Raw genomic sequence first — 24,380 nt, 5'->3', positions numbered from 1 at the left:
TTGGCCCAGTTACCCCTACGCTGACCCCTGCTTTACTTGGCTAATGCATACCTTTTGGAAATGTAGGCTGTTTTGGTTTGAAATTATGAAAAGATATTGGATTCACCACTCCTTTGAACTGTTTATTCCAATAGTTAATGGCATACATGGGCAAAACATTCATCCTTTTATCTCTGTCAAAAAGCATTTTTATCAGTTCTGCTCTCCATGTAATGGCTTCCCACTGTGCGGAGAGCCAAGAGCTCCTCTCTTTGAGGAACATCTACTCTTTTTAATTGAAACTCTTGCCATCACTGCTTTGTAAGCCCTTTCCTGTGGGAGTTGTTCTTTGGTAGGTGTTTGTCCAGCCCCTAGCATAGCAAGGCCTCTGATCGATCATTATAACTGGTCCATTGATCCATCATTACAACTTGAATGCCAACAGAAATAACTGTAATAATGATGTGCAGAGAGTGTAAGTGTATAACGCTCATTATTAGTCTTGCTGAGAGGGTTAAATTATTGTAGCAAGGGTTAAACTCCTGTTCTAAGCAGGAGTTGTCCAGCCCAGCTTTCTGGCAATGGCAAAGTTAACAAACTCTGGGAGCAGGGTTAAAATATGGCTTTTAAATGGTCCTTTCCAGCCATCCATGTTTATTCTGAAACATGGGAGAGGTGAAAGAAATCAACTTTAGTGTGAACCACCCTTGTAGTAAGGACTCTGGAGGATCAGGTTTTACAGTGATGAGTATGGTGAAGGCAAAATGTTGCCTCAAGTGTTGGTGTAAGAGATTGTATTCACTTGGAATGAGTGGTTTGATTAGCGACCGTTGTCCAACTCCTTCATCTCACTGTGATAATGAAAGATTTCTCTGCTCTGCTGTGTTCTCCTCGTAGAACACACGTTGCCTGTGATACCCCAGTCCCTGGTGTTGATTCCTTGCATGCGTTGATGAGTTGTTTGGGTGCTTCATGGTAAATGACTTTGCTAATTTGCTAACACAGCACTTCAAAAGAAATCTTATCTTCATGGAAAGTGAGTGCGTTTGGTATTAAATAATAAAATATACATAACCCGTGGGACTCTTAAAACTTATTTAACTTCTTTATAAACTTTACAATACAGTATGTGGATATTATAAATTACTTTCCATTCCAAGAAACTGTCCGGGCTGGTTGACCTTCCCTGGAATTTCCTCTTTGTAATTATGTTTAATGTGTTAATAAAGTTCACTTTGAACTGTATCATGGCAAATGGTCTCATAGGACGTGGGTCAGTGCTGGTGTGTTCACCATATGTGAAGCTTGACGTTAGCATGCAGTTTAGTCGAAGGAATAACAAGACTAAGTCCAAACAATTGTAGAAGCAGTATCTCCTCCCCAGGTTAGCAGTAAAAGGGGTTCATGGAAAGTTAGGAATGTGGAGTGGGAAATCATTTAGCTTTCACTGCTAGGTGTTACTAAATTATAGCTCTAGGTTCGAGTCCCTATCAAAACATCATATATCTAGAGGGTTTTCACACAGAGCTATAAATCATGTTTACTACATGTATGAGTTGAACGAGTGCATGAACTTTGCAATGCAGTCCAGGAAAATATAATTACACGTGTGTGTGTTTTTGACTGTGAGAAATATGGACAGGAAGCTCCAGGCTATTCCACAGTTGTGTCTTAATACACTTCTAGAAATTTTTTTTTTTACTACTTCCCGGAAATAACTCTTTGCTAAAGCAAAGAGGCTTTCTTGGGTTTTACATAACTCCTTTTGCCAAGAAGTGGCAACCAGCAGCCCTTCCAAGGCACTGGAGGGGGGAGAGAACAGGAATGCTTGTAAAGCAGCGTCAGCAGCAGAGCAGCAAGTGGGGCTTTTCTGCGGTATAGGATAGTCGAGAGCGGTATCGCAGGATATAAATTGAAAATTGCCCAGCTGTTCAGTAAGACAGGTGTAGGATCTGTCTTTTATATAATGGAACAGAATGGAGATTCCAGTTGCTTGTATTCGTAAATGAGGCAAATAAATCTGCACACTTGTCTGCATGTATATGAGCAGAAATATTTAAAACAAATGAGGTGATCACGGCATTTCCTTGTTAATGTTTGACTGGGCTTATACGATCTTGAACAAAAAACTTGGCATCTGGCTGGAATTGTTGGTTTCTTTCTGGGTGTACTCATATGTATTTGCAGATGGGGAAACTACAAGCAAGAAAACAACTTGGTGGAAAATATAGAGTCTGGATTGTTTAAATTATATTTTAAGCCTGATTGCACCCTGGCCCTTGGAACTCCAGGCATGATCCCTTCTAGTAACTAAAATGATTTGAATGTTATGGGGCAAAGTTATATTTAGTTTGTATTTGGAGAAAGAATAACAACCAGACGCAGGGGGAGGCAGCTGCATTCTTGTCACTTCTTCCCAAGTCACATCCACGGATGTCAAACCCCACCCTCCCCCCCTGGCTGAAATATTAAGAAATTATTCTCTCAAACTATTGGGTTGAGGACAAGGGGGACTGAAGAAAACCTGCCCTCGCTGGATTTGCATTGAGGTAGGGCTTAATTTAGTGTCCCAGCCCCTTCTGTTCGCACAGGCCGTGAAGTCAGCTGCACCCTCTCCTGCGTGGTGTGGCCTAGCAGGCTGTTCCTCCATGGTGCCCTGTGGCCATGGAGTAATGGCCTTTACGCCTTTGCGTAATGGAAAATTGCAAGAGTGGAAGCAAGAAACGGTGGTTCTTTTCTCTCTTTGCCATTCCCGCTCCCTTCCTGACTATAAAAATGTGTAAAATTCTATGTCAGCAATTTTGATGGAATGTCTACCTGGGGCCTCTTTTTTGGCCTCTTCTCCCATGTCCCATGGGAAAATGCTGCGGGAGGTTTTCTCTGTCTCTGGGAGCATCAGAGGCTGCAGATTCTCTGCGCTGACAAAGGCTTTTTTTTTTTTTCAAGAAACACTGTCTAATGGCTAAGAAATCAGGGGGAGTATGGTATAGGGACACCTCCTCCAGGATTTACACCAGGGCTGCTCGCTCCGACTCTGTCTTGAAATGATCCAGACTGGAACTTTGGTCTTTGAGTGCAGGCTCATGGCAATTCACGGGATCCCCCCCTATAGCCAGCAAGATGGTATATATTATTTTAAAAAATGTGTTGGTAGATGTATGAATTCCCAATTTTAACAAAATTATTTAAGGTTTCAAAACAATCCCTTACGCTATTGCTATCCAGCTCTTGTGGCATTGCCCAAATGCGTAACCCACAGCCAAGGCAGGAGCAGCACTGCGGCGAGGGTATTGCTCTCAAAATACATCAGATTGTTTCTGCTCACATATGACACAAAGCTGGAGTCTAGGACGGCTGAAATTCTGACACTGGCTGCTTGAGGAGTAACTGCATCTGCTTTTTACTGCTGCGTTAGAGCTCAGGGCAGAAGCCGGCAGCGGCGAGGGATGGGAATTCGGCAGCAGCCAGGGTTTAGCCTGTTTTTACCTCACTGGCAGCTGTACGTGGAGCAGCAGGTGTTTTCCTGGGATTTTGCCTCTCTAAGCAGCTGTAGAAATGTACCCAGCCTGCGGGGCCGCAGGCTGTTCTGTGGGCTCTGCTCCCGCTCTGCTGCACTTGGCTGCGAGTGCATGCGTGCCCCGGCCCCGCGGGAGGCAGCCGCCCAGGGACACCCCAACTCAATGCCTTGGGAGAGCTGGCAGCTATTGGGCACTCTGCTCTCGTGGCCACCCCCTTGGCATATTATGGGCCAGTTCTGGAAGGTGGGAAGCTCCCTTCAGTACCGGTGGTGGACATAAGAAAGAAACTGGGGTGCTCAGCATCTTTTTACTCCATCTTTTTGTCCTGTTCATATAGCAGAAGATGAAACTGCCATAGAGAAGCCCTAGGAATTAACCTCCAGGGAACCTGAGTGGTTCTGGGCAGTTTTGTGGGAAAGGGGGAATACATTTCTCTCTGGATGGTGCGGGATTTCCGTGGTACGTCGTGTGGGTCAGCTCTGTGCCAGCAGCACCCACAGTATGGGGATGTTGCACAAGGGCCTTGTTGCAAAACATCCCCCTCTCCACCGCCTTCCCTGGAAATACTGACAGCGAAGAGTGTTGAGATATGCCAAAGTGTATCTTGACTTGAAAAGCATTCATCCATCACTCTTTCAGTTCCAAGGCAGGGCCGTACAGATATGTAGTGAAATAAGACCCAGTGGATGCCTGTACACTAGAAAGAGAGACAGAGATCCGTGATGATATCAACATTTTATTCTTGCTGTAGCCATCTACCGGAGGTCCAGCTATCGTTGGCTTGCCAGGATCTTTGAAGCCTCTGGCATATGCAAAGGCACTGATTCCAGAGAGAGAGTACTGCTTGTGCAGAAAGTTATTAACGCAAAGATGATAGGTAATAAAATGTGAATATTTACAGCACCGAATGAACAGAAGCAAGGTTTTAGCATCTTTGTCCTGGGGCTATACCTTATTGAAAAGTGCATGCAGCTGTATCTGGCAAAATTGAGAGCAGGAAAAAGAGTGGGGGAGAATTTTTATTCCTCATGCCGAGAAAGTCGCTGGAGGGGCTAATGAAAGGCTGCAGCAGACCATGCTAGTCTTTCTCTTTTCAGGCAGAAAGGCTCTAAGAAACACACCCTTTTCCAAATGTCATAAAGGTCTGCGAATAGATCTTGTGACAGAGAGTGATCCAACAATTCCTCAGAACGAAAGGTCAATCAAAGGAAAATGGCATTTAGGAGGACCAAGCTTACCACTGACCCAAACATGTGACAAATCCAGAGGCAACTCCGGTGCCGTCAGGAGAGCCGCTTGTGCAGCCTGCCCCAACGAGGTACATGACGTGATTGGGAAACTATCTGATTCCTCCAGGTCTCAAAATTCATCAGGAGTCAACCTGAATGTCGGAAGGAAAGGGATTTTGAAGGAGCTACAGCAGGTTTCCAAGTTGGGAGGAGGGCGCTCTCTCTCCGCTGTCCCTGCTTGCCCTGCACCAAACATTTTTCCCCAGCACTAATTATAGATCTGTTTTTGCCATTTGAATATGCACAGAGTAGTATCCTGGCTCACAAGTAGATTGCAATGAAGCTACTCTTAAAATTTGACTCGGTTTGGTAGGGCTCTGAGTCAGAAGGGACCTCTCCAATGGCCAGCCCAGAATTTCTAGAGGCTGTGGACTTGTCTGGACATTTCTGCTCTTTTACACTGAGTAAGATGCTGTGCCACGTGGGGAAATGTAGCAGAATTTGGGTCTGGATCCTCACACGGTATTGATGAATTCTGCTTTATCAAAGCCAATGGACACAATCCCTCCTGATGGGTGCACCTCCTCTTTAAAAGATTCAGCAACACAGCTTGTGTCAGCTTGGCATTCAACAGATCTTGGGATCATCTCTTTATCTACAGAGCTGTTGGACATCTCCCAGGGTGAAGAACATTAACAGTGTGTTTTGCTGTGCTTAGAAAGACCTGGTCAGGCAGGATTTCTTACAGTGTTTTGCCAATTCTCTTGGAATATGAGAGGGTATCATCACCTCTGAGACGCTGCTCCACAGATATCTGCAGAAGATGTGCAGAGATGGGTGTTATCTTGTCCATCTGACATTCTCAGAATTAGTGCTCTCAAGATCCCTAGTTTGGATTTTCAGCGGTTCATCAGAATCTGAGTGTGTCTAAGACCCACTGGTTTAACCAGGCTCTTAGCTAAGCTAATTAATGAGTTTCAAGCTAGTTCATTACTCTTTTCTCAGCTTGAGCAGCACTTCTGTTCACCAGCAAAGCTGCGAAATTCATGGGTGCGATTCAACACGAGTAACTGCAGCAGCAGCTCTGTAGTCATTCATGAGCTGGACTGCATGTACTGCCTGAGTCATGCTGGGGAAAATTCAGGCAGACATTGGAATAATAGGAATTAGTCATGAGGAAGTGCAAATATGAGCTCTGTAGCTTGTCCCATGTGGATTGAATCCTGCAAAACACTAGGAACAGGAATAAAATATGAGGGAACAATTCCAAATCCCACAAACATATTGTGGGTTTTGGGTGCAACTCAGCATCAGCAGTCCTTAGCAAAACATTTTGTCCTTATGCAAGAGCAGGGCACTGATTATCACGCCCGTTAATAGACTGTTCTGGGAAGAGCATTGCTGTTGCCGCTTGTGTGGGGAACTTGTGCAATGGCCTGATTAAATGAAAAGGCAGAAAAGGCAGATGCAGCAAAAAGACTCTCTGCTTCAACTTTTCGGAGCCTTGGGAAGAAATTCTGGTTTGAATTCAGCTACGAGACCATTCCCACTGTTGGAGTCTTTATCACTTCTTTATTTTCTGAGCGTTGGCCTGTCCAAGTGCATCCTGTTATCATGTGGCAAACAGTGTGTTTCACCCTGTGTCATTCCAGGGACATTCTGTTTTACGTGAAATTATCACCTTTTACAAAGAACAAATATTTGTCAGTTGGGTCAAACCAGTAGGGTTGCCAAGGCGATTTATAAAAATATCCTCTTTTGTGCTCTAAGCCATGTTAACATGTCAGGCTATGCTGTATCTTTCGGTGAAGTGCTACCCCGTGAATGCTTTATGTCCAACAACTGCAGGCTTATGCATCTCAGATAAAGCCCATCTGGTGACTATTAAAGGGAATTACTATACATGCAACATGAAAGGATTTTAACTTTTGGAGGGAGGCAGTGTTTTGTACCAGTGCTGTTACTAATTTTGCCTTCAGGATAGGTGTTAAGTTTAAAACAACTACAGTTGCTTTACCAAATACAGCTGAACAGTTTGTGCATTGGACTCCTCTTTGCTGTAGGATGGGGGTGCTTTGGAAAAGCAAAAGAGACTCGGAACCAGGCTTCCCTGGTGGGTTATCATGAGCTGACGATGATAGCAAGGCTACAGCTTCAGGTCTCACACAAACCAGTATCTCTGTTGTTGTATCCCTCTGAAATTGCCTGCATTTTTTACCCTTGATTATGATTTTTGGTAAGCACCTTTCACTATATTTCTGTATAGCAGTCAGTGTAATGCCCTGATTGATGACTGATCTTTAAATCAGTGCTATATCACTGGCAAAAGCAATAACACAATAACAGCTCTTCCTCTCTCTGTTCTTTCTTAGGTCCGCCAAGGATTGCTGATAAAGTGATTCACCGTCAGTCAGTGAGGCTAGGGAGGACCATCAAGCTCCTGTGCCCAGTAGAAGGTGACCCTCCACCTCTCACCATGTGGATGAAGGATGGACGCACTATTCACAGTGGCTGGACGAGGTTCCGAATCCTTCAGCAAGGGCTGAAAATCAAGGAGGTGGAGAGCGAAGACGCGGGAACCTACATTTGCAAAGCCACCAATGGCTTCGGCAGCACCAATGTGAACTACACGCTCATCGTGATCGGTGAGTAGAGCTGGAGAAAAGGCAAGCCTCACCTGCTTTGTGGGGAGAGAGCGAGCGGATTTCTGTGTAGCTGTCAGTGATTGCAGATTTGCTTTGCTAATCATTTACTGACCTCTACTCTCAACTGGCCCTTTCCAGTGTTTGAGGATTGCCAGAGCTGGCTACGTTGCTGCACATCTTCTGCTGCAGCCGGCTGCAGGCAGATAAGATTACGCGGTGCCAAAGGTTACAAATAAACAGAAATGATGCAATAGTCACTAGGGTCCACATCACAATGAATTCCACACAGGAAAGGCTATGTGATAAGGAGAGGTCACACTGATCTTTATGTTTGCTATTGGAACAGAATGGTTTTCAAAACAAATGTTAAGGCACCCATATAAAAACACACAGCTGGAAGATCCATGTACTGAGCTTTTGCAAAGCATAGTGTCTTCAGGAATAATATTTAGATTGAAACAAAGCTCAGAGCTGGCATATGACTGAGGGATGCTCAGTTCCCAAGAAATCCCCTTGGTGGAGACAGAATTAAATAAACTTCACATGCCATCTTGGTGCCCATGGGTTCTCTGGCTGTGCTTTTGATCGGCTTCAAAGGGCTTGCTTGGCCTGGCAATAGAATTTTGGGATCACCTATAATCTGAGCGTTCCTGAAGGCTCCCAAAGACACTTCTCTGGGTAATCAGAGATTCCTCTCCTGTGGCTGCCACACAATAAGCTTATTGCTGTGAGGAGGGAAAGAGCTGGAAGAAATTTGGCATGCTGGAGGATGCTGAGGGAACAAAGGGGAAGGTTACAAAGCAGGGGATGAGATCAGGTATCTTGCTCACTCTATTGCTTGATCTGCACTCCCAGTATCTGGTCCACAAGGTTCTGTTTCTCTCAGACAGTGGAAGTGAGGACAGAGTTGAGGGCAGTTTCTAGCTGCCTACTGGTTGACACTTGGTTTTGTTCTTTTTCTTCTTCTTCACCTTCACAGTAGGAGGGTGGCTGTGGACTCAGAGCATGTAGCGAACACTTGGTGCTGCTTGATGGAGGATTATCACCTGATAACAGGGTGATTCTTGGAGAATACACTTTGCTGCAAAGCTGGTAAAGGAGAGAGAACAGAATGTAAATGTCTTATTAGGAAAGAGATGCTTAGGTGAGGGAAAACGTCTTGCTGTATGACTCCTGTAGCATGAGTGGGATAAAGCTGCAAAAGCCGTCTTACAGTTTACATGGTTTGTGGATTTGGTTTTCCTCATTCACCTCTTTCCTATCCATGCTCATCCATCTTTCTTTGCTACGCTGAGCAAAAAGGGTGAAGTGGAGGTAGTCTAGAAACAGTAATGTCTATACAGACTCCTTCTGGATGTGCTTTCCAGACTGTTTTGTGTGGAGGAAGGAATGATTAGGAGCCTGCTTCAGTCCTGCTTGTGCTTTTGCAGTATGTGGAGGTTGCCAAAGTCTTTGATCTTCTGTGTCATCTTGTATCTTCTGTAAAGCTCAGGGCCCAAACCACTTCCCATTATCTCAAGGCAAAGAGGCATTGAGGCATTTGTGAGTCAAAGAACGCTCTGACTGTTCTTGGTAGCACAACAGAAACAAATGAAAGGGAAAAGCCAGGAGGCACAGGGTAAAAGTTGGACTAGAATTCAGGAAAGACTGAGGCAAAAACTGCAATTCAGTTGCTCAGGGAAATTGGATTATCAAATTTAATTGTGTTAAGAACAATAGTGTTCATTATATTTGGCACTGGAAAGACCCAGGCACAAACACCAGTTATTTGGAGCCTTGTCGGGCAGCTATGGAAGGAAATGGCAAGCTCCTACTGGCCTCTGTGGGTGTGAGATTGAGCCCTGTGCAAACAAATATTGATCATCGAGTGCCAAGAAAAGGATAACTGGAAATTAAATGTGTGGCACACATATGGGCTGAGTTATCATTCATCTCCATGCATCCTTATTCTAATGCTGGCTAAACCCACTATTTCTTCAACTCCTTGCACCTTCCTTCCTTGTCTCGCAGTGTGCCCTTGAGCACTGTTGTTGCTCAGACCGTTTTGACGGATTACTTAAGTCCGTTGTCTCCAGTGGTGTAGATATATTCATGTAATGTTTCAAACCGATTGCTTTTCACTAGAACAATTTCCCCTGAAAACAAATGTTCTCCTAGTGTCTTTCTTGCCAAGGTCTGCAAGTAAGCGCAAGGTATCACTGACTTGTTCTTTCAAAGGATCCAAATGTTTAATGCATTGGCCAGATGCTCGTGTTCATTGTGGTGAAAATGCTTTTGGTTGAGAGCACATCAATCCTTTGTTGATTTTTGAGAAGGAGGCAGTATTTTAAGACCAACTGCATGTCAGTTTTGAGGCTGAAGATCAAATTGATGGAGCTGTTTTGTTTGTGCTTGGGAAAGCACAAACTTCATTAAGCAAAGTGGCCTTTTGAACCGTATGGCCTCTCTATTCTCCCACTCATTCAAAGGAGAAGCCCTCTCATTCCATCTTTACTGCTGACACCAGACATGTAAAACCATGCAGGTGTTAGACATAGGCAAGGTGGTTAAGATATTAAATCTAGAATAGGATCAAATGATTTGTTAAACATTGGGACTTGAAAAAATAGAATCCATTTTGACACGAAAACATTCTGGGAATTTAGGCAGCAATATCTGGAATCTATACAGTAGCTTGTTGAGAGATTTTGGAGTTATGCTATATGCTTTTAACTGGGCTCTGCTACACCACTGGCAAGTGAGGGACTGTCACATCTCTGTTATACACATGTACACTGAAGCAGGATAAGGTGATGGTTTACCCAGGCTCCTACAGAGCTGAGACTAAAATTCAGCTGCCTTGACCCTCTGTGCCTGCACTCAGTGCTATATAACTCTTATTAATCTTAACTCTTTTTCATCTCTATATTGCATTAAAGTATAGAGAACCAACAAAAATCTGTGATGTTGTACAAAGGAATAAAAAAGGCCAGTGGATCCACCAACACCAGTGAGTGCTGGCAGACATGGCAGAGTTGAGCTCCCTTGTCTACATGGCAAGTTGGTCTCTGTGAGATGTAATTATTTTGGTGTAAGCCTGTTTGAATGTCGCTTTGCAACTTTCCTGACAGATTTGCTTGCAACCAGCCAGCTCAGTGCACGAGCAGAACCAGCTTAGGTCTGCTTCTACACGTCTGGTAGACATACCTACGAGCTGTGGCTCAGAGTTGAGTCTAAACATCTTAAATCTCACCCTAAAAGACTATTCCTCCTTCATAACACTTGCTAAAGTTTTTTCTTCCTAATTTAGCATCTTCCTGCTGCTGTGTTGGAAGGGAGTCTTCTCTTATTCTAGGTTTTTGATCTTCCTTCTCAGACAAAGGTTCTGCCAACTCATAAGGTAGTGATTTGGTTCTGCCCTGCTTATTTCCCCATCTTCTCAGACTGCAGGGCCCAGACCCAAAGATCCAAGGAGTCCTGCTCTAAAACACTCCTGTATGAAATGTAAGCCAGTAAAAGCAGATAACCAATATAAGTCAAAACTACAGTTTCCTCTCCTCCTTAATAGTTTTTGTGGCTTACCACAAGATTTGGGATGCCAATTATACTGCAGACAGATTTACAAAGGCTGGAAGAGAAACTTCTCTTCAATCAGTGTTAAATCAGCATTGCAGTTATTAAGTACAACAGTTACTTATTGAGGAGAATTATCTGTAGCTCATCCAAACAAATGTGCTGTACCTTCCCAAAAAGTTATTTGTACAATGATGCCCATGAAAATCTTATCTTTATGGGTTTTTTTCCGAGCTGAATCAATTCAGAAAAGCTGATTTATAATCTACAGGTGTGAAAAGTAGCTTTACTTTGATTTTAGATGCTTGGTTGAAACCTGCGGTTTCTTTACTACAGAATGCAACTTCCTTGCCAATATGCTCTAAAAGGAAGCCTGAGGCAAAAAAAAAAAAAAAGAAGAAACAAAATGTTGCATAGCTGCTCATTATTTGAAAACTGCCCACCTTGCGTGCTGAATGGACGTATGTTCTGCAGAAAAAAAAAAAAAAAGAGAATGTGGTAGTGTAACTGAAGCCTGTGTCAAGCTGTGGCCAGCCTGGAGAAACTGTGAGGTTGCGCATATGGACCCGTCACACGCTCTAGCCGTCAGGCCCTCCCTCCCTGGGAAATCTTTGCCCAAATGGGTGAGATTTGCCTGACTTGTAAATAACTGAAAACAAAGTCTTCTAACAAGGAAGTGCTGGACAACCTCCATTGCCATCTCTTTCTGCAATAATAAACAGTATCACTTGTTCCAGCACTCTGGTCATTCTCTGAAGGGAAAATCATTGGTGAACAGCTGTAGGAAGGACTATTAGTAAATATTTATGTTGTAGCATAATGACCTCTTTCACTAATGCACAACACAGAGGACTTCTCACTTGCAGAAGTGTGCTGGGCCAAATCCTGCAAGGTGTGCCAGCATTCCGGCATCTGGGACTGTTGCTACAGGTGCCAGTAAATACTTCATCTTCCATCAGTTGCTTAACCCAGTGATGAAAGATCAAGCTGTCTCTATTTTTGCGTCTGCGTGCATGTTTCTTATTATCTTCTGTAGCAAAGGAAAATGAAGCAGTGGTAAGAGTAGGGTTTGGGATTGTCTCTGCACTGTAGGCTTCTTGCTTCACTTGGAGTTTGTGCCAAAGACACATCTTGCTCGGGTGCATCTCAGCACAAAAATATCAACATTTCACTCCAAGGAACAGCTTCTCCAGTGTTTCTCTTTCTTGCCCTGTATCTCTGACTGCTGCAATTGTTTTTTTTCTCTTCTTTGAGTTTCTTTGGAAGAAGGTTCTGGTGAAGAATCCATCATCCATCCATTTCATACCCTGCTCTGGTGCCTGGCCCTCTGAGTGACCAAGCCAGTTGGCCCTGTTTGAGCTGTGGAGTAGTAGAATCTTGATGCAGAGAGCAGGAGGCAGAGGGCAGCTTGTCCTAAACCTCTGATGGGGTGTTCAGAAACTGAGCTACATCTCGTTTTCAAATAAATCAAATTTACTATTAAATGTCTGCTGTCTGTCTGCTGCAATTGATTGCTTTGAGAATCTTCCCTGACATCAGATGATTTATCTTTAAAGTAGCTTTTTCCTGCTGAGTCAGCTGCTATTTTATGCTTTTTTTCTACAGCTTGTCTAAAGACAAGCTCTTTGATAACAGGCATGTGTGAAAAATTTACATTAAAATAACCTTTTTTTTTTTTAAACAGTCAGCATAACTATCCTGAAAAAAAGTCATGGCAATGTCTGAACGGATATTTATTCTGATGTGCATTTTTTTTTTGTGCATAGTAGTAGAAAATACTGTGGGAAAAAATAAGTAAGTCAAGTACAGTAAAATATGGTTTGCATTACAGTTCTCCAATGAAGTAATCAGTCCGTGTCTCAGAACTCATTTATAGTGCAAAAGCTGGGAAAACATTTGTAGCACAGAGTCAGGTGCCACCAGACATCTTGGAAAAGCATGACAAATGCTTTTATGTTTGGGTTTTGGCCTCTTAATAAACTCTGGGGACCAGGGAAAGATGTGCTCAGCAAGAAGATGTGAATCAACATTGAGTCAGCAATGTGTGCACCAAGGGACTGCTAATGCTAAGCAAAAACTGAAATGAGTCAATGCTTAAAAAAAGAAAAAAATGTGCAGTATTTGCATCTGAGAACAAGGTGGTGTGTCTTGTTGCTGGTCGTGGTATGGAGTCAGCAATCCGTCTGTAGCACATTTACTCCAACACAAAGTGCGAAAGGCAGCCCGTCCAGCGTGGGACCGTTAACACAATCACAGGGCATATAATCATGACTAATGATGATTAGTCAGTTGTTATATGGAAATGAAGAATTCCTTGTGACAATAAACAGTAACAAAGTTCTCGTGTTTAATTTGTTAAGGTCCCAATCCGGCAGCTGGATCTACGTTGGTGGCCTCCTGTGCGTACGCAGAGTGATTAACACCAGATGAAGATCTGGCCATAGTCACTGATGCTTAGCAATGGTTATGTTGCTAATTAGAACTCAGATTGTTTTTGACCTTTGGGATCTGAGCAGAAAAGGGGAGCCTTACTGCTCAAGGCCTAGCAATTGCAGTCATTGCACAAGGACTTCTTGTCAGCGTGTGGTGCGGTGTCACTGGGTCACAGCAGCCCCTCTGTGGAGATACAGATAGGGCTTTGGTTCATAACCAAACCTATCTAAGGGGTGTTGCAGAGTGAGGAGGTCCTCCATGTCAGCCCGTGGGAAGAGACTGGCAATCTGCATGAACTGATCCCATTGACTAGAGGAGTCAATGACATGCTCGGTACATAAAATGTGAGTATTTTGATGTTTCGGTGCAATCTCATAACTGAAAACGATCTCCTTTTCCAGTGGAAGTGACTCATCATTGACTAATGATGCCCTCATCCAAGTGAAGGCTCTTCCTTCTGAGTGTTTATTGGTGTAGCCATAAAGACACACACCCTGACCAAACTTGCTGTTGCCCAGGGAGAGCAGAAGCATACACGTTTGAAGGAATCTAAAAGCAATCAGTTATTCCTATCCCCTGAATTTCAATGGTGCTTCATTTCCTCCTCATTCGGGGAATCCCACTCAGAGTCCGACAAACTCCCTGTTCCCATATGCAGCATGTTTAGTCCTGGAAAATGTCCGCTGTCCTGGGAGAGGAAAAGAGGAGAGAGAAATACTCCAAAATGAAAAGGTGACTGTTCCTGGATGGCTGCAGAAAACCGATTTCACTAGTTTTAGTCATTTTGATGAGTGCTACCCTAGATTGATGTCACAGGAGCCCATAATAGTTTGTTCTTGAAAAGCTCTTTCTCCATAAAGAGGTGACGATGTGAGTGCCAGTATTAGCTGTAACTATCCTAAAAATGACTGATGAAAAACGTAGCACCGAGTGATATGACTGATGGCTCTCGGTGAACGGGTGCAGAAGGCTGGAAAACATCACAACGGGGCAGCAGTCTTGTTTCTTCCAAGTCCAGATCTATAACGTAACTCAGTGCTAATGCTGTATAATGTCCACAGTTTTTACAAGATCTTTGTTCAGTTTTATTAGTTTCATTTGATTTTATAACAAACTTTACAGTGCGCTTATCAATACATCATGTTCTGGCTGACAAAAGCCTCACTGTTTTGGGTCGATTTCTCTTTTCCCTTCGTGAAGCTGTAACATAGAAGCCAAGTTAAGAAGGTGACAACACCTGTTCACAATTTAAAGGAAATGAAAAGATTTTTTTCCATGAATGTAAGCATGAAATCCATACATATATGTATGGATATATAGTTTCCCCCCCCGTACTCCATCCTGTGGTAGACTGCGGCAGACCAGAGCTGCAGCCAGTGTAAATTTGAGGCGTGCAGGACATATGGATGCGTTTAGCCCACAATCCTTTGCAGATGCTTTGGGGTGTGTAGCTGCTGCTACACCCATGCAAACAGCAAACTGCAGCTCTGTTTGCTGCATAAATATTGTTTGGGAATGAAAGCAATACACAATGCCAGGCCGGCTGACGTTAAAAGTGTGTTTGATCTGAGCAATTTATGGCTTCCTCCTGTTAAATGATATTAATAGAATTAGCCTCTGAGCCCAACAAGTTTGTGGCATATATATTGTTTTTTTCTCGTCAGTATGGCTGAGGCTAAAAATATCTTTTTCCTCTGACTTTATTAATCAGAGTTGTCTTTGTTACAGTCCTCCATACAATCAATGGGCAGAATTTCAGCCCGTGTTGATAGAACAATGCTGATGTGCACACTGATTTGTCCACCTCTATGGATCTATACTGCATAGAAATAGCTGCATTTGTGGGTAAAGCCAAGGTAGTCCCTGGTCCAAGCAGATGCTGTGCGTGTAGGGGAGAAACTCTTCAGTAGCGCCTGTTGTGATAGGATGAGGGGTAATGGTTTTAAAATAGAGGGAGGTAGATTCAGATTAGAGATTTGGAAGAAATTTTTTACAATGAGGGTGGTGGAACACTGCCACAGGTTGCCCAGAGAGGTGGTGGATGCCCCATCCCTGGAAACATTCAAGGCCAGGTTGGATGAAACTGTGAGCAACCTGATCTGGTTGGAGATGTCCCTGCTCCTTGCAGGGGGGTTGGACTAGATGACCTTTAAAGATCCCTTCCAACCCTAACCATTCTGTATCCATGATTCTATGTGTGTTGAAAGCAGGCATGCAGAAGGTGGTCTAGATTACCAGTCAAGGTCTGCTGTGATTGCAGAATAGTAGTTAGGAGTCTTTTAATTAATAGCACCCCAAGTAATGAGGTCACACTGATTGCCAACCTGGTCATCAGCAGTTTTGAGGTATCTGCCATCTTGCTAACTATCCAAGGTGACCATCTTCCCCAAGTAGCAGGATCTTTCTGGTGACTTTCCTACCACCACTACTGTCCTCCCCTTTTCCTGCCAGTGCTTCCTTGGAACCTCTGCTCTATCCCTCTTCTCCTTGCCAAAGGCTGGAAGTGAAGGACTTAGAATGGCCTCATTGAGCTCAGAGGACAACTGAAGCTGGGTTGGGCTTCATAGGTGCAGTGTCTCCAGGAGGTCTCTGCTGGAGAGCACTTTGCCCCATTCACTAGTGCCGTCATACAGCTCTGCTGTCCTCAGTTTGCCCAGTAAATTCCACAGATAGTGGGGTTTTTTTTAGCCAAATTTTAGTCTCTGATATCAGTTAACTCAGAAACACACAAAAGACACACTTGTAAATTAAGGCACAGTGTATAATATTTATTATAGAGAGAACGGCACCAAGTTGGGCTAGTTTATAAGATGTAGCTTGAATGTTGATTTTGGAGACTCCCTCGTTATGTGTAAATGCACATACGCACCATCGATGGCTCACATGCTGCTTCTTGATTCATAGATGTAGATGTGTTGCCTGTTAAAATGTATGGTTGTTGAGGAGATGTACTTTTACTTTCCTGTAGGGTCTGGTTCTCTACCTTTCCTGTGCTGTCTTTGGCATCCACACTAAGAAAAAGATGAAAAAAAGGGAAAAAAACCCCAACAAAACTGCAGGCAATTAGGGTATAAACCTATTTTTATATCTGATTTATTTTTGTTTGATGAAAGAAGGAACATATTCTGTGTTGTGCTTCATGAATAATATCATTGTGCTAGAAAGCTTTGATTTTCCTTATTTTATAATAACGTGGGTTTCACAGTCAGAAGACCTGAGTGTTTACATTATCCACTTTTGGCAATAAATTTGGAAAAGAAGAGAAAAAAAAGCACTAATCCCAGGAGTTCTGAAACTTACACTCCTTCTTAAACATACCCTGTTAAAGACATTAAGTCCCTTGCAAACATCCATCTATCAGCAGTTGAGAGTTTGTAAAAGGCGTACTTTGTTCTGAACTCCCTGCCCTACTGATTATGCACAGTTCTTTTATTTTGTGAATAGGATGACGACCCCTTAGCCTGGTAATGATGACAGATTTATGTATTTTAACACCCAGGCGCTGCTGTATTTGTTAAGGGCTGCCAGACTCCAGCAGCGCCGCGATCGTAGTTTATTTTCATTGTCAGTTTGTGCTGCTTTTTAAGGTGTTCTGCAGCCACTGGAAGCGGTGCCGCTGCTGTTCTCGGAGGTTGAGATGTCAGGATGTTAAGAGCAGAAGCCATCATCCTTGGACTCTTTCCACTCATAAAATGTCAGTTTTACTCCAGTCGCGCTGGCGGGGTGGAACCTGCTCCTTGCGCCGAAGCCAAGGAAAAGAGGGGAGAAATAAAACCCAGTAGAAGGAATTAGATAACATAGAATTTATCCCTTCACTTTCTGCTCCCATGATGTATTTTGCAGCTCTCAAGTTAATATTTTAAAGAGACCCTTTTTTTTTAATGTGCAGTAAAAGCCAAGAATATGAATGTACCTTGCAGGCTTAGCTGGTGAAGCACTGCATGGGTCAACACGCTTGTCCTCTACACAGTGCATCCGTCTGTCATTTCTTTTGGGTTGTTTGAAATTACTGCAAGTGGCAGAACAATAGGGAGACAAACAGTAAGAACAATGCTGTCGTTTAATGACGAGCTAAATTATTAACAGACCTGTACAGAAAGTGTTTAATGTAAATTAAAGGGAAGCAAATAATTTTATTTTCCATTGCAGAGATCCAGTGCAACAAAGGCAGTTGATGTCTTTCTTTTCTTCTTTTCTTTGATCTTGCTGTAGAAATGTGTGTTCCTCTGTCTGTATATAATTTTCTTACAGGCACACTAGAAAGGTTATAGGGCCAAAAATGCGGAATATGGATGGTTTTCTGATCTCTTCATGCCAACCAAGCCACTAAATTGGAGTTTATCACACAATGCAAATGATGCATAGAACTTTTTTTTGCCCTTTTTTTTCCCCCTTCCAATTCATTGTTTCCCTGAAAAATGTCAAGTCAGTTGAGCTATTGAGTTGAGTCAGTTTTCTGCTTGATGGTCAACAAAGGTCTTTGAAATATTTGGATTTGAATCTTCCATCACAAAGCTACTTCGATTTGGAAGAAACTTTACCACCAAATTATTTTTCTTTGGTCCAATATTAGATGTTTCTCTTATTAAAGAGAAACCATACGAGTTGATACGTTGGTTTGGTATTGGTTTTTCTCAAGCTAGAATAATTTATGATGACCTTTCTGCTGAAGTAAACAAGGATCTTCACCTCACCTTTGTTGAATGTGCAGCCAGCAGGAGAGAGAAGAGCTGGGGAAAGTCCTCCTTGTTTGCTGGCAGGGAATTTGGGATGGGAGCTGGATCCATTTCAGATGCAGGCTGGGATTCCCAGACCTCCCTGATGCTCTCTCCAGAGCAATCCCAGGGATCTCTTGGAGGAGAGGGATGGCGCCTTCCCAATCCTCGGCACAGCCCAGTGTTTGTGCTCTGTTTGCAGCGTCTCCTGACAACTGCAAGCCCACTGCAGTTTCTCCTGGTAGCCTCTGCGTGTGCTTTGGCAGGAAAAACTCCAACCCAGGAGAAAGTTGTGGGAATTTGACATCAAGAGGGTTGTTTCAGCAAACGTCTCTTATGAGCTGCTTTGGTTTGAGTGTGGTTTTGTTAATCCCTTTCCTTCAAGGAGGCTTGGAAGATGCAGCAGCCTTCACTTGTGGGAAGTGAGTAATACTGAGGGTGAATTTTGAGGAGCTGGTCTGTGCCTTTGGCTTGAAATACAAGTAAGGTGCTAGGAATGCTCCTCTCATCCTGACAGGAGTGCTCCCAAGTAGAGAGCCATCTCCTGATCACATTGACAGATTGATTGGCTTCATCTATGGGGAATCCATCAACCCCTTTCCTCTGAAGTGGTTTTCAGAGCCTCTGGGGTGGTGTCTGAGATGCTGTAATCATGGCCATTGTAAAAACATTCTATATGACCTTCAAAAAAAGAGGTTGTTCTCTGGATGTTCTGTCCTTGGGTAATTATGGAGAATTTTGTGGTGGCCCCTGGAAACTCTGCCATGATAAACAGACAACAGGGCAACAGCTTTCAGGAGCAGATTGATGGAATTGCATCAGAAAGTGATTTGGCCACCTGACATCCTCAGTACCATCAGTGCTCGTGTGTATCTCCCATCCCTTTGCCAGGAATTATTTGGATACATGCTACCCTTATTCTAGGCAAAACCTGGGTCATGGGCATGCTCAACTATAGATTAAATTGTTAAATCTTAAATAGAGAAGTTATGGCTTATATGTGGTTATTTCTATTTGTTTGTTAGACCCATGTTAGCTTTTCTTAGGAATATTTGGTCCTTCTTGAGTTCAAAGCTCCACACTTAACAGGAGGACGAGCTGCACACCAGACTGCTCACAAGTGACATTTTTGCCACCCTTCAGCATCTGCGGCAAGGGAGGGAGTACTGTAGATCCTCTAACAGCATCTCTGTTCTTCCAAGGCCATGTTGGCGAGTCCTCAAGGGGAAACTCTTCACTAGATCCACCTGGTCTTTGAAGGAAGCACTCTTCTGTGTTTGGAGCCGAATCTATTCATCTTTGCTAATGTGCTGTGGACCACAAAAATAGTTTCAGACATGGGGCATGAAGACCAATAAGTTGCCTGCATGTCATCCCTGTTATTTTTGCTGCAGCCTGTTTTTACAGTATTTTAGAGCTTTTCTTATTGACCACTACCTCCCTGGAGCCCTGTACCAGCTGTTTTTTTGTCATTTAGCATGGGGAGCTTGTTTGCTGTGGGGAAATAACCAGTTTGCTTATTCCCTTACAGAATTCTGACCTGCTTTTTTATATTTCAGATTGGCATAGTTCCTGGTGCCACCCAGCTCTGCAGGATGCACAGTGATAATGATTTAACTTAACTGGGATGGCATTGCTTTTGTGCCTTGCTTAGATATGGCCCCATGGACTTGGAAGGTAGTTTCAAGCCTGCTCACTTCATCCTGCCTATTTTGGGGGACTTGCTGTTGTAATGAAGTGAGATTTCTTCTCTGACCTCGAATTCTAAACCACTGCTAAGCTGAGGTGATACAGCCAGTTCTTTGCTGATACTTCGGCCTCTGCTCAGAGTGTAAAGCAATGGGTGGATTTTTAGCCACTGCTTTTCTCAAACCCCTCCTCATATGTCTGTGGCCATGAGTGAAATGCTTTTCATGTTCTCAGTGAGGGAAGGAGTGAACCCCACATAAAGGTCTGTAATTTTAAAGGAGGGTGGTAAACTGAACTTACAGCACTTTATCTCTGGGGCCGTCAAAGATGGAAGATAAAGGTGAGTTTTTCAAAAGCAGTCAGCCGAGGCTGAGTCAACCCCTTTTGAAGAATTCCCATGAACTTCCACGGGATGAGTATTGCCCATGCTGAAAGCTTTTGAAACTCTACCTAAGCATCCAGTGACACCTTTTGAAAAATGTGTGTACTAAGCACACATTCCTGGGAAATGTAAGTAGGGTTCACATATGTTGAATACTAAGGTGCTTTCTCAGAAGCAGGTGTTTTGAAAGGAAATTGAGAAAATGGGTTTCTAAAGCAATTTCAATGGCTATAGTGTCTGCCCTAGTCAGCAGGGACACAGTACTTAAGCTATTTTTTAACATAGTTTTCTCTCCTGTAAGCAAGGCCTGATGGATAAGTTGGCCATTGCAATAAGCAGTTCCTCAAACGCCAGTCCAACACTTTTAGTTGTTGTATGAAGTCACGCTGAGCACAAAACAATTGCAAGGTTTGCCGACATCTAACTCGGAGCTTGTATGATGGGAATCAGAATATGAAAGACATTTCTGTACCACTTCTGGATATGAGCTGTAACCACTGTAACAGTTAAATACAAATTAATAAGAACATGGAAGCTAGGGCCTGAGACAGTCTCAAGGTTGCAGTAATCAATTTTTTTTTTTTTTTCCACTTTAAGAAAACTCCAGGCTCAAATGTCAGGAGCACTGTTGCTGGATGCAGTCCGTGTGTGCAGTTACTGTTGCCTGTGGTGGGAAATTGGTGGAGTTACTCAGAAGGAATGTATGGGAGTGAGGAGCAGGGTGCTCTGCCCATGTTGCAGGGAGACATCCTAATACCTGCCCTTGTTAGCTTTAGGACTGCTAAAATTCATTGCACTACCTGAGGGGAATGGCTTGTCTTGCAGTTCTGTGGGGAGGAAATGAAGGAGAGAAAAAGCAAAAGGAGAAAAACATCAGGGAGGAATTTTTAAAAATCTTTCCTTCCTTTTGCATTGCAGACACGTTAAGTACTTAATATTTTAAGAGCATCTTCTTACTCAGAAAAGCTGGCAAAGATGGGATTCAGTATGAGTCTGCCAGATTGATTTACAAATCGGCCTTACAAACTCCTGCTGCTTAAACATACCAGAATGCGACAATTAAGGGCAACATCTGGAATTCATTGGTGGAGCAGATCCTAGATAAACATTAAATGAATGTCCATTTCCTTAGCATTGGATTTCCTCTGGCTACCACTGCTTAAGTAGTATCATCCTATCAGAGAGAGCTGATGATGATAGCAGAGCAAATGTCAAAGTCATGATCCAGATCTGTCTGTTCCATCTTTTAGCACTGAAACTAGGACTAGAGCTGAGCTGAAGAGACACCCACTGTTTCTTTCCACTAGACCCTGGGGATGGGATCTCTGTGTAATTAACCTGGGCTATGCTGGTTGTGTGGCTCCCTCTCTTTCCCGTGAAGACAGAATACTTCAGATTCGTTAGGTTAATCTCACTTGAGGAACTTTGTCTCCATAGAGTTTATCCTCTCTCTCTATTTCCCCTAAACCTGTCGAGGTTACTGCAGTCTCCCTCTGTTCTCCAAATCCGGGGAGGGATTCTGTTTGTTCATTTGTTAGAAAGAGAGAAAACTGGCTAATGAGTTTGAGACTAAGGCTGAAGCTGTGTAAGTGGAAGCCAGTCACAACACATACCCACCTGGTTTCCTCTGCAACAGATCTCTTCCCTGAGGCTTGGCTGAAGCGGAGAGTGGTCAGTGCCATCCAGTTCCACGGTGGGTGAGATGGAATGCCCTGGGGAAAAATTTTTCTGTGTCCGAGAAAAACTTGATTACCCTGGCAAGAATCAGATTTCTTTGTGCAATCCAACTTAACTGTCATCGCAGGAGTAAAAAGCACCTTTCAGCTTTCGCTTGTGCTCGTATTTCCTATAGTCTCTGACCTCCTTGGTTACTGGAGGAGCAAAAAAATGTAATGGTCCCTGGTAGGTTTTATTTGCACAACTGTTGTGTCATCCCTCTGAGGCTGCTCAGTCCTGGATCACTGAAATGAATCACAGAATCATAGAATTATAGAATGGTTAGGGTTGGAAGGGACCTTCAAAGGTCATCTAGTCCAACCCCCCTGCAAGGAGCAGGGACATCCCTGACTAGGTCAGGTTGCTCAGAGCCTCATCCAGCCTGGCCTTGAACGTTTCCAGGGATGGGGCCTCCACCACCTTTCTGGGCAACCTGTTCCAGTGTTCTATAACTCGCATCATAAAAAAAATTTTCCTAATTTCTAATCTAAATCTACCCCCCTCTATTTTAAAAACATTACCCCTTGTCCTATTGCAACAGGCCCTACTAAACAGCGTCTCCCCATCTTTCTTGTAGGCCCCCTTGAGGTACTGGAAGACCGCTATCAGGTCTCCCCGGAGCCTCCTCTTCTCCAGGCTGAACAGCCCCAACTCTCTCAGCCTGTCCTCATAAGAGAGGTGCTCCAGCCCTTTTATCATCTTCGTGGCCTCCTCTGGACCTTCTCCAACTGGTCCATGTCCTTCTTGTGTTGGGGGCTCCAGAGCTGGACACAGTACTCCAGGTGGGGTCTCACCAGCGCAGAGTAGAGGGGGAGAATCACCTCCCTCGACCTGCTGGCCACGCTCCTGTTGATGCAGCCCAGGATGCGGTTGGCCTTCTGGGCCGCAAGGGCGCATTGCCTGCTCATGTTAAGCTTCTCATCCACCAGCACTCCCAGGTCCTTCTCCTCAGGGCTGCTCTCAATCCATTCCCCGCCCAGCCTGTATCTGTGCCTGGGATTGCCATGACCCAGGTGCAGGACCTTGCACTTGGCCTGGTTGAACTTCATGAGGTTGGCACGGGCCCACCTCTCCAGCCTGTCAAGGTCCCTCTGGATGGCATCCCTCCCTTCCAGCGTGTCGATGGCACCACACAACTTGGTGTCCTTGGCGAACTTGCTGAGGGTGCACTCTATCCCACTGTCCATGTCGCCGAAAAGATGTTGAACAGGGCCGGGCCCAGCATGGACCCCTGAGGGACGCCACTCGTGACCGGTCTCCACATGGATACTGAGCCGTTGACCACCACTCTCTGAGTGCGGCCATCCAGCCAACTCCTTATCCACCGAGTGGTCTGTCCATCAAACCCATGTCTCTCTAGTTTAGAGAGAAGGATGTCATGTGGGACAGTGAAGGTAAGGAGAGTTGTTTCTGTGTGGGCAGGCACTCTAGAACCAAACAACTCAGGAGGAAAATGTCCCTTTTATGGAAAATCATAACTGCTTTTAGAGGTGTAGCCTTCCACTAAGGCACATGAAAACACATTTGCGCAGGTCTGCACTCAGGACATCTGTCTTAGCTCTGATCTCAAAGAAACTGTGTGAGATTTGGGTTCTTTAGGAGCTTTTGGAGAATCCAGGGCATATATTGAAGTGTCTGATTTCACGTCTCTGAGGCATGAGGTTTTGCCCACAAGCAAACAGGCATGGATTTTGCAGAAAGCTCTTTGAAGCAGTCACTTTCTGCTTTGTACTGCACAGGAGCTATATTGGAAGAAGTAAACACATAACTGGTGCAGGGGTCCCCCTTCCAACCTTGAGGTGATCTCCAGAACCTCTCTTAGTGCCTGTCTGGGTCTCCAGGTCACCTCTGCTGGGCTCCCCTTCTGCAGCTCCCAACTTCTGCTCGAAGCATGGTCCCCTTCTCCCTTGGGACCTCAGTATTCGGCTTCTTCCCACTTTCACCAATCTGACAATCAAAAAGTCCTCCTTCCCACCTCTTGCCTATTCATCTAGCTTTACAAAAGCATTAGCTCAACATCTGGGTTTCTTTGGGGAAAATTGTACAGATCTTCCCCCTTCTTTCCCTGTCCTGCTTTCACAGTCTGCTTCCCCCCACTTTGTGGAGAAGCTGAATCCATATGGATCTTCTCAACTCGGAACGTAGCTCCTAAGAGGCACCCAGGTGGCTTTTGGGAGGCACTTGAGTTTCCAATCTCTTGTCCCTAGTTTAGCAAGGAGCAATACAACTGTGAGGGCTGTGCTTGACATACCTTAGAGTGCTCAGTGACAGAGTAATATCTTAAGGGCCAATGTATTTCAGAAGCGGAGCACAGATAGGTTCCCTGAATCATCCTACTGACTCAGCAGGAAAAGCGTAACATGAAAGAGCTCCACAAAGAGGAAAGATTCAGGTAAGTTTGCAGTTATGTTATTTTGCTTTGCTGGTGACTTCTATTGTTGGGTTTTCTAAAGCAGCCAATAAATATTTTCCTCTCTGTTACGGTGCCAGCAGTAGCCTGAAGTCCCAGCTTTCTCCTATGG

General features: G+C 44.1%; 1 protein-coding gene across 2 annotated transcripts in view; it reads left to right on the top strand.

Annotated features, from left to right (window-relative positions):
* FGFRL1 (fibroblast growth factor receptor like 1) overlaps positions 1-24,380 on the top strand; it is a 176,934-nt gene that overhangs the window by 80,528 nt on the left and 72,026 nt on the right. For both annotated transcript variants that reach the window (XM_086746840.1, XM_086746841.1), the window contains exon 3: positions 7,099-7,371. In XM_086746840.1, the coding sequence (XP_086602966.1) occupies positions 7,099-7,371 (273 nt within the window). The remainder of the gene's footprint in view (positions 1-7,098; positions 7,372-24,380) is intronic.

This window comes from Chlamydotis macqueenii, chromosome 4 (genome assembly GCF_036417535.1).
Source record: "Chlamydotis macqueenii isolate bChlMac1 chromosome 4, bChlMac1.mat, whole genome shotgun sequence".
NCBI lineage: Eukaryota > Metazoa > Chordata > Aves > Otidiformes > Otididae > Chlamydotis > Chlamydotis macqueenii.
This window is presented reverse-complemented; position numbering and strand designations above follow the sequence as displayed.